Source organism: Garra rufa, chromosome 20 (assembly GCF_049309525.1).
Source record: "Garra rufa chromosome 20, GarRuf1.0, whole genome shotgun sequence".
Classification (NCBI taxonomy): Eukaryota; Metazoa; Chordata; class Actinopteri; order Cypriniformes; family Cyprinidae; genus Garra; species Garra rufa.
In genome coordinates this window covers 7370515-7381700 of record NC_133380.1, presented here as the reverse complement: position 1 = coordinate 7381700, position 11186 = coordinate 7370515, and the positions used below count along the sequence as shown (strand labels likewise).

The following is an 11186-nucleotide window of genomic DNA, read 5'->3' as shown; positions in this document are numbered from 1 at the left end:
TACTTAGCCTATGTAATTTTTTTTATACTTTATTATGTCTTTTAAATGAAAAAAATAGAACATATTGAATACATATTCAATTTTTCTTTAAAGACATACATTTTTTTAAGTTATTCCTCTCTTTTTTTTCTAATTTCTCATCCATTTTTTCCTTTTGTGATAATACCCACCACTCACACATTCACAAAATTATTAGGAAAAAAAATATCAAACCTCATTTACATGCATAGACATATATATATAAAAAAATTATGTAAGCCTATGTAATTTTTCAGTCAATATGAATGAAAGAACTATGAGTTTCTCTTTGTTGTGCATTTTTAGGTTTAATAACTTGAAAAGTAAAATAAACTTGAAAGTAACTTGAAAGTAAAGTAATTAGTAGTCGGATTACTTTTTAAATGCAGTAATCAAATGACAATTTTAAAGAAGTAATTAGTAATTTATAGTGGATTACTTTTTAAAGTAACTTACCCAACACTGACACACACACAAATATATCTTTGTATGGTTTATTTTATTTTAAAACAGATAAACAGAAAGCTTGATACATCATATGAGATGATACATACGTGAATATTAGGTAACATAATTGGTGGAACATGAACTAAAAAATTTCTAATGACAACCTACAGACTCCACGACCACTTTAAAGACATTATTTGTGATAAATAGTGCCTTTCAATGCAGGTTGAATACAATTCACCAAGACAAATCATAAGTGCACTAGAGAGTTTCCGAGGTTTAACTGTATCCGTATCGCACGTGGGTCTCTTTCGGAGCAAAATCAACAGCGACAAACCCCCTCAATGTTTACGTACTATACATTTATGAACAAAAGAAGAAGAAGAAGAAGAAGAAAAAACTATTGATTTTACCTCGGGGTAAAAGATCCATCTCACATACACCAGCTATTAGCAAACTAAAAGACATTTGTGAGTCAAAACACAGTTATAGCAAAGTATATTACACTGCACATGTCGAAGATTTGCATAATTATTTAAATGCATTATAATGTACCCTGAATCAATGTTCTCCAGATGAGTGATATAGTTTTCCGGCAAGTATAACAAACTCCAACTGTAACAAAAAAATGACATATTTGTCTCGCACGAATGTGCGAAAATGCTGTTGCGGCTCACTCCGCATCAAATTTCTGACATTTGTTTTATACTACAGTACACAGTCATGTTGTTTGGAAATGCATTGCTTTGCTCTGCATTGTCTGTATTAAATCTAGGATACGTTTTAAGTGGAGTTCTTTGCTTTTTACCGAAAGAGAGTGTCTTGTCTGTTGCCAAAATCTAACAGCTTGTGACCCACGAAGTCGCCCTCTCCCAAACTACAAGTACTGCTCCCCTTTCTCTGGTGGAGAACTTTTAACATTTGCTCTGCAATTTAAAAGAAAAACAAAACATGTTTGGGTTACAAAGAAAACGGCAGATCCACCGTTTCAGACGTAATGCAATGAAACAGTCCATGCTTTGGAGAGTGTTTTTTTCACGTGCATACTACACTAATACATATTTACAAAGGTTACGAACAAAGAGGGGTCAAACGTTTCGGGGCTAGCACACAACAGATACGGGTTGACAGTTTTTCAAACACGTTTATTGATCAGATGTTGAAAAAAAGGCACATAGGTTTTAAGTATGTAGGGTGTAGAAGGGACATTTGTCCAATCGTACAGACAAGTGTCCAAATTTGGATTCTAGGTGGGAGTGAGGGACACAGATACAGAGAGTTGAGCTTGGACAGTCCTCGAATAAAGGCAGGGAGGGTTGGTCAGTCAGGGAAACTAGTCTCACTCAACAACTCATCCCTGAATTAGAGAAGAGAAGAAGACAGTCAGAGAAGAACAGCATTAGAGGAAGAGACAATTGACACAAGCCTCTTGGTGCATTGGGTTTTAGTGTGATAAGTGGCACCACGTAGACATTCGCTGTTTGTTAACATGGAAATGTTAGGAAAAATGGATGATGGAAAATGCATAGTTGCATACAACTTCAGATCTCAGAAAGAGTATTTGAAAGGAAGATGTGTCTAGGGTTACATGTCCCTTGCATGCACAGTGAAGTTTGTGTTAGTTAAGAAGTGTTAACTTTTTACCAGGTCCAAAAACTAACACCTCATTGGTTTTGGAGACAGGAGACAAAACTTTTTACTGTCCACCGGTTGAAACGATTTTTGCATTTTTTTTTTAACAACCTCAAATGGCCCCATTACAGAGAATCTGAATCTAAAATGATGTGGGAACTAATTCACGAAATGGTTGTGCATGTTATTTTTGCATCCTAGTCCAACTTAACCAGCGCTATCCTACTTATTTTCAACATAAGAACAGACGTGGCCACTTGTAACTTGAATATTCAAGGCTTCTGGTGTCAAATTAAAATTGAAAATCGCTTTGTAGGAATGAATGTAAACAAAACAGTTTACCTAATTATTTACCTATACATGGTAATGAATCTTTGAATCTATAGCCAATTTCTGCCACTAAATAAAAAATAAAAAGGTAATTGCAAGTTTTTATCTCACAAGTCATTTTTCTCACAATTGTGGATTTACATCTCACAATTCTGATTTTTCTCTCAGATTTTCTTGATATGAACTTGCAACTGACTTTTGTTTTTTGCAATTGCAGGTTATGAAGTTAGAATTGCATTGATGTAAAGTTGCAATTCTGAAAAAAGTCAGAATTACAAGAAAAAAGTCAGAATTGTGATATATAAACTCAGAATTGTATGTTTGTATCTCGCAATTCTCTCATTTTTGTCACAGTTGTGACTTTTTTTCTCAGAATTGTAAGATATAAACTTGCAACTGCAAGTTAAAAAGTCAGAATTGCATTGATGTAAAGTTGCAGTTCTGAAAAAAGTCAGAATTACAAGAAAAAAGTCAGAATTTTCTCACAGTTATGAGTTTACATCTTGCAATTTTGACATTTTTCTCACAATTGTGAACTTGTAACTGTGACTTTTCTTCTCAAAATTGTGATATATAAACTTGCAATTGCAAGTTAAAAAGTTAGAATTTCATTGATATAAAGTTGCAATTCTGAAAAAAGTCAAAATTACAGGAAAAAAGTCAGAATTGTGATGTATAAACTCAGAATTGTAGGTTTTTAATCTCGCAATTCTGTAATTTTTCTCACAATTGTGAGTTTACATCTTGCAATTTTGACATTTTCCTCAAAATTGCTTGATATGAACTTGTAACTGTGACTTGTTTTCTCAGAATTGAGATATAAACTTGCAATTGCAAGTTAAAAAGTCAGGATTGCATTGATATAAAGTTGCAATTCTGAAAAAAGTTAGAATTACAAAAAAAGTCAGAATTGTGATAAACTCAAAATTGTTTTTTATCTAGCAATTCTGTCATTTTTCTCACAGTTGTGAGTTTACATCTTGCAATTCTGACGTTTTTCTTAAAATTGCTTGATATGAACTTTTATGAACCAATTGCAAGTTAAAAAGTCTGAATTGCATTAATATAAACTTGCAATTCTGAAAAAAGTCAGAATTACAAGAAAAAAGTCAGAATTGTGATATATATAAACTCAAAATTGTTTTTTATCTAGCAATTCTGTCATTTTTCTTACAGTTGTAAGTTTACATCTTGCAATTCTAATTTATTTTTTCTCTGAATTGTGCGATATAAACTTGCAAGCAATTGCAAGTTAAAAAATCAGAATCACATGATATAAACTCATAATTGTGGAAAAAGTCAGAATTGTACATTTATATCTAGCAATTCTGACAAGTTTGTAATCGCAATTGTGACTTTATATGACACAAATCTAAGAAAAAATTTAACATTGCGAGTTTATATCATGCAATTCTGAAAAAAAGTAAGAATTACCAAATGTAAACTTACAATTGGAAGAAAAAAATAAGAATCGTGAGATAAAAAGCCACCATTACCATTTTTTTCATCCACTGGTGGAAACTGGCTTCCATATGAATCAGAAGTCTCACACACTCAAAGAAAATAGGTTATTTGCATGTTGCAAAATAGGATGAATATGTGCTGGTAAAGCACTGTGCCATGCATGTTTGCAGTAACTTTTCAATGGACTTTTTAAGTTTATTTGATTTTAGATGAAATAAGAACAAATGAAAGAATGGTTTTATAATGTATGAAACAATAAGACTCGTCTACTTACAATTTGGTCTGCTTGTGTTTCATAAATAAGGCTCATTGTCAGTCATTTTTTGGGCAAACATGCTTCTTTTCTATGCAAATGAGATTAATTATAGAAAACACTGGATTCACAGACCTCAGCATTTTTAGATAATGTTGAATAGGTGTTTATTTATTTATGTAGTTATGTTTTGTTTTTTGTTTTTTGTTTTTTAAGAAAATATTTTTTTTGTTCTCTTTTTTCCCCAAAGTAATTATCCTGATCTGGGGGGGGGGGGCATTGCCTGATTTGTTTAATTCTTTTAGTGAATCGAGTCCAAGTAAACAGCATTATCAATTCATTCTCAGTATATTCAGAAAATTTTTCTGACACATACTTTGGTCTAAAACCAGTGTTAGACTTTCCTTTGAAAGTGCTTTATCTAAATACCGTATTTACATTTTTGACTCAAGTCAGCTAACTTCAAGTCCCCACACTGGAGCGCTGGCGCTCAGTGGTTGTAATGGTTGTAAATAATGTCCTCTATGGTTCTAGTGGAATTCCCAGTACTTTGGTGGACGGTGGAAGTGTTGTAACTCCTGGTCTCCATAATGTGGTGTCAGTGTGACCGTGGCTGTCAGGAACACACATAGCTGGCAAACAGAGCTCCCACCATGCAGAACAGACCAGCCAATCAGAAGAGCCATGACACGTTTCTATCTAAAGGCTATGTTCGGATTGAAATACTACTTGCTGAATATTGCGCAGTATATACTGTATAATAACCTTGTGATTTTATTGTTGCATATCATATTGGAACTATATAGTCTTAGCTTTTGGTGTCTGGTTGACTAATGAGACTAATGAGAAAGATGTTAAAAATCTTTGCAAGCTCATTGCATTATGGGATTTCCCAATTGTAGTAGCTAATAAATGCATACTTTTTACAGTATACATATATACTGCATATATCATAAGAGTAGTATGCTATTCCGAACATAGCCGCTGAATCCCACGTTGAATCCGTCTATTTATTTCTCTTTTGACTTTATTTGCCTTTTAGTTTGTTAAAAGGCAAAATAAAAATGTGAAATTATTTGTATTGGTTCCCAGATGACATTAAAACAGTATGAGTGTACATGGAAGCTTTCCCTGAAACCTTGTAAAATGAATAAAAAAAAGAGTCCAGTGTAAATTGTAACTTCTAAGGGATTTCAGCTTTAAATCGCTTTTGTAAAGTCTCTTTTTTGGCAAAAATAGGATTTCCTTAAAGGTGCTGTATGTAATTTTTTTTAAGTAAGCATAAAATAACATTATATGTCTGCTCGTATTTAAAAAGTTCACATACTTGTTTCTCTGAAAACATTTCTACAGTCAGTTATTCTAGTTTGAAATGTGGGTTCCATGTCAGAATGTCTGTTTTTGTCTTTATAATTGACCCTGGGTTGCCAGTTGTTGGAAAAACACAGCATACTGCATCAGATATTGCAGATTCTACCCGACCTAAAAAGCCTTGGCGTCCAACTAAAAAAGCTGTAACACCAGAGGCATATTAAAACGCTGATAAATTTACAGTGTAATGCTCAGTGCTGTTCCGTGTCCTCAATCTGGCAACCCACTTGAGCCTTGATTCTGAGGAGGAGGGGCGGTAGAAACAACTCTGATTTTTTGATTTTGGACTAAACCACTAGCTGTCAATATTACATACTGCACCTTTAATTAAAAAGCTTATTAAGGTATGTTGGGAAAACCGTACATGTCAATAAAGTACCGAATTTCCACATTCTTCGTGAAAATGAAGTTATAGCAAGATACATGCTTATACAGTATCTCTGAAAAAAGTACACAAACCTCCTTGACCTCAGGCCTAGACAACGTAAATATTTGTCCATGTGATAGTTTAGTTTGTGTATTTTGGACCTGGATAAAACGGTCAGTGCGAGTGAGAGGGTGTGCTCATGGTGGGAAGAGCTCTGTCTCTTGTACCCGCTGCTCTTTACATTTACAGTTTCTCCTTTTCTGCTGTGCTTTTTATTTTTTTTGTATTTACACGTACTCCCTGGCTGTAGAGGGTTGAGATTGCCGGTAGAACTGCTGTCCTCTTCTGTCCTCGTTAACGCAGGAGCAGCAGAGGAACGAGCCGCCCAACATCATCAGGATGGCAGCCGCCCACCCGACAAAGAGGGCAGGGCCAAACTCATACCTGAACGAGACAGAGGCCACGTCTTTATTTAACAATCGCAAGATAATGTAATCGGGTGATTCTCATGTACAGGTAACATCTCTTTATCCCTTTGTTTAATTAATAACACAATGTGCTGATTAATCTAATTCATCACACAACAACTTTGGCAGAGAAATTACCTAACTTGAAATGTTATTTTTCTTTTCCTGAAGACTGGTATTTGTCTGCAGGGATCATGTGGATTTCTTCAAAGCTGCCTAAATATTGATTTTCGACTGTCAAAAATAGTCTACAGTGAGTCCTGTTCACTTGCATTAAATTGGGAAAAATCCTTGGAACAAATCTACATCTTTGATGGGCTAGGGGTGAGTAAATATTAATGAAATTTTCTTTTTTGGGTGAGCTATTCCTTTAAATGTGTTAATAAATTGAACATTATTGTTTCCATAATTAATCACACCCAATGTATGTTAAATCACACCAAATTTAAGCTCAACAAAACCCTAAAATGAACAGCCCCAAATTAGTAGTATTTATATATTTTATTAAAAGCATAACATATTTTTCTTAAATATATCCATGCATGTGTGTGTATTTATATATACATAATAAATTTACACAGTACACACACATATGTGACCCTGGACCACAAAACCAGTCTTAAGTCGCTGGAGTATATTTGTAGCAATAGCCAAAAATACATTGTATGGGTCAAAATTTTTGATTTTTCTTTTATGCCAAACATCATTAGGAAATTTTTGATTTGTGAAATGCATTGTTAAGAACCTAATTTGGACAACTTTAAAGGTGATTTTCTCAGTATTTTGATTTTTTTGCACCCTCAGATTCCTGATTTTCAAATAGATGTATCTCGGTCAAATATTGTTCTATCTAACAAACCATACATCAATAGAAAGCTTATTTATTGAGCTTTCATATGATGTATAAATCTCAGTTTTGTAAAATTTTACCTTATGACTGGTTTTGTGGTCCAGGGTCACATATATTAAACAAAATTATTTTGGATGTGATTAATCACAAATAATCGTTTGACATTTATATATATAAATTTTACAATAATTACAGATAAACAGCAACTAAAAAAAAACATGACATTTTTAAGTAGAAATACAGAAATATTTTCTTGTAAAATTTACTGAAAATAATTAGTTCTTTGTTTTATTTACAACTTTAGCCTACACTGTAAAAATGTTTTTATAATGCATTTATAAATGTGTAAAATAACATAGTAAATATTATGTTTTATTTTATTATATAAATAAATTATATGTATATTTATATAATGCATTTATATAATAAATTACAATACAAATACTAATGCTATATATATATATATATACACACACACACACACACACACATATGTGTGTATGTATATATCTATCTATCTATCTATCTATATATATATATATATATATATATATATAATTTGTATTGTTATACATATATTTATTTAATGCATTTATATTATAAATTATAACACATACATATATATATATATATATATATAAATATGTGTGTGTGTATCTATCAATCTATAATATCTTTATCTAATTTGTAGTTTTATACATGTCTTATATGACTTTTTTTGTATTATTATTTTTTTTTTTGCCAGTGACATTTGATTGGCTTTCACTATATAAATTACTGAGAACATGTTTAACTGCTGAGCCGACTTAAAACATATCATTATTTCAAAATCTATTAATGGTCCTACCTGGCGTTAATTGGCGTATTCGGGTCGAAGAAATGGGAGGAGACCTGTGTGGCATACCAGGACACGGCCACCAGCGTACACACACCTAGACATGATAGAAATCACAGTCTTAGCACTGTCATTCACAACATCTCTGTTTGTTTACTCTCAGCCTTTGCAGAATGTGCTAATGTGACCAGACTAGCCACTTCCTGTTTACTTCGGCATGGCCAGAAGTGATACGGTGACCGAGGACAAAAACAGACCTCAAGAATGTGGAGGCTAATGGAGGAATGTCAATTTATTTACCAAATCTGACTGATTTACTGGATTGAGGTATGTGCGATCCTGACCTAGATAACACAATTTACTCATTCTTAGCACAGTAATGACTTTTAGTCATTGGAGAGAGTAGTAATGACTTTGTTTACATTTTCGCTCCAGGCCTCAAGTTTCATAGTAAGTTTTTTGGTATGATCATCTCAAATCAGTGCAGTGTATACAACCATTCCACAAAGAAATAGTCTTGTTTTTAGAAAACACATTTCAATATGATGAATGCAGTGTGTTCAGCATGAGTTATAATCTCACCTGAGAGCAGGAACAGACTCCCGCCAGAGATGGCGATCTTGCTCTTAGTGGATGGGTTGTTGTCACCCACCTTTGTGCATTTCATTCCGACCACACTCACAATGATAGCGATGAATCCCATCAGCACTGAGATCACCATCAGAGCTCGACATGTCTGAATGTGGACTGGAAAAAAAAACACAAAATTAAGGAATAATCATTCTGAGTGATTCTGACAAAAATTTCCCACAGTGCAAATCATAGTGTTAATCCAAATCTAAATCAATAAATATTTATGTATTAATATATTGAAATATATTTATAATATATACACTGACATATGAAAGTTTTGGAAAGTTAATGGCTTGATTAAAAATCCAGAAAAAACTAATATTGTGAAATGGTTTTGCAGTTTAAAATAATATTTTTCTATTTTAATATACTTTAAAATGTAATTAATTCCTGTGATGCAAAGCTGAATTTTCAGCATCATTAGTGCAGTCCTCAGTGCCACATGATCCTTCAGAAATCAACGTAATATTTATGATTTAGTGTCAATGTTGGAAACAGTTATGCTGTTTAATACTCCTTAAACTTGCTTTACAGAAGAATTTATGTTTAACATCTTAGGTTTTTGTCAATTGTCTTTTTTTCCTTTTTTTTGTTCTTTGTTTGATGCATAAACATTTAACTATTGGAGTAATTTATTTACTTATTTTCTATAATTTTTTCTTATATTTAATCATTTGACATCTGGACCAATCATTTGGCACTGTAAACAGAAGTCTCACACTGCATTTTTGTCTTGTTTTGCTGTACAAAATATATTTATATTTGTATAATAGTATTATTATTATTATTATTATTAATAAAATATTTTTTATTTTATAATATATTAATGAACATTTGAACGTTGGTTTACATTGGCCTATTTTATTCACACTTGTTTTAAGCATAAACATTATTTAAGCATTATTAAACATAAGTATTTTTTTTCTTTCTCTTTTTTTCATTTTGTACATTTGACACCAATATTTAGTGTAAAACTTGTCAAGAACATGTCCTGGTCATGTTTCACCCCTTAACGGAAATAAAAATATATAATAAATATATATATATATATATATATTTAGATTTTTTAATATACAATACCAGTCAAAAGTTTTTGAACAGTCTAAAGATTTATAATGTTTTTAACGAAGTCTCTTCTGCTCACCAAGCCTGCTTTTATTTGATCCAAAGTACAGCAAAATTGAGAAATATTTTAACTATTTAAAATAACTGATTTCTGTTTAAATGTATTTTAAAAAGTAATTTATTCCTGTGATTTCGATTCTGAATTTTTCACATGATCCCTCAGAAATCATTTTAATATTCTGATTCGCTGTTAAAAAAACAAAAACAATTTTATTATTATTATTATTATTATTATTAATATTATGTTGAAAACAGCTCAGTAGAATTTATTTTAGGTTTCTTTGATGAATAGAAAGTTCAGAAAAACAGCATTTATCTGAAATAGAAATCTTTTGTAACGTTATAAATGTCTTTATCATCACTTTTGATTAATTTAAAGCATCCTTGCTAAATAAAAGTATTAATTTCTATATTTGTTCCACAAAAAAATAAAATATATACTGGCTCTAAGCTTTTGAATGGTATAGTGCATTACAGATAAATGCAGATCTTTCTATATTCATCAAAGAATCCTAAAAAATGTACTCAACTGTTTTAAATATTGATATTACTACTACTAATAATTATAATAAATGTTTCTTAAACAACAAATCAGCATATTAGAATGATTTCTGAAACTGACATCTGGAGTAATGATGCAAAAAATTTAGCTTTGAAATCACAGAAATAAATCAAATTTAATAAAAACATTAACAATCTTACTGTTACCAATCAAAACTTTTGACTGGTAGTGTATATATGAGATCATTTTTTTTAATATATATATATAATTTAACTATATAAAGATTTAATAATGTCTCAGTCCTGCCAAAAAAAAAACATTTTTATTTATGCACAATATAAAAATAATACTTTTATATTTTCTCTTCTTTGACTTTGCACATGTTGTGAACACATGAAACCCTAAAACTCTCAGAATAAACATTTTAGCATCATTTTCTTGTCTATTTTGAGCATTGTTTGTTGGTGATCTCTAGCTTCTCTACATTAAAATTCCACAGATAACCCACACGGTGTTCGGTTCATGCATAATGCTGTAGGAGTGACATTTTTACATGTTTCACACAGAGAGGATTACTGTGGCTTCCCCACAAAGAAGGATTGTTTGCAATGCCTGTGTCTCTGCTTTTGTGTGACAGCTACATGCTAACATGCCAGTTCAGCATGGATAATGACTTCGACTTCAACTCAGAACCACACAATACAGAGGCAGACCACCAACCCTTTTGAACTCTCCGTGCATTGTAATGCACATCTCCTCAAAAGAAGAGTTCATGTAATGGGAATCACCTTCGTAGCGCGCTTATTTTCAACAGAAGCTTTGAAAGTCTTGCATCAAATGTGAATCGAAGCCATAAAATAAGCATAACAGCATCTCAAAAGGAGTCAAGAAC

The 11186-nt window shown here is 31.9% G+C and overlaps 1 protein-coding gene across 2 annotated transcripts in view; it reads right to left on the bottom strand.

The window, feature by feature from the left end:
• Positions 1-498: 498 nt before the first annotated feature.
• cldn19 (claudin 19) overlaps positions 499-11186 on the bottom strand; it is a 15223-nt gene continuing 4535 nt past the window's right edge. The window contains exons 2-5 of one of the 2 annotated variants that reach the window (XM_073825822.1): positions 8617-8781; positions 8047-8131; positions 6180-6326; positions 499-1391 (exon numbers count right to left, since the gene is read on the bottom strand). In XM_073825822.1, coding sequence (XP_073681923.1) covers positions 1343-1391; positions 6180-6326; positions 8047-8131; positions 8617-8781 — 446 coding nt within the window. In that variant the 3' untranslated portion in view covers positions 499-1342. Of the gene's footprint in view, positions 1823-6179; positions 6327-8046; positions 8132-8616; positions 8782-11186 lie in introns of both variants that reach the window. The other variant, XM_073825823.1, reaches the window with a different exon arrangement.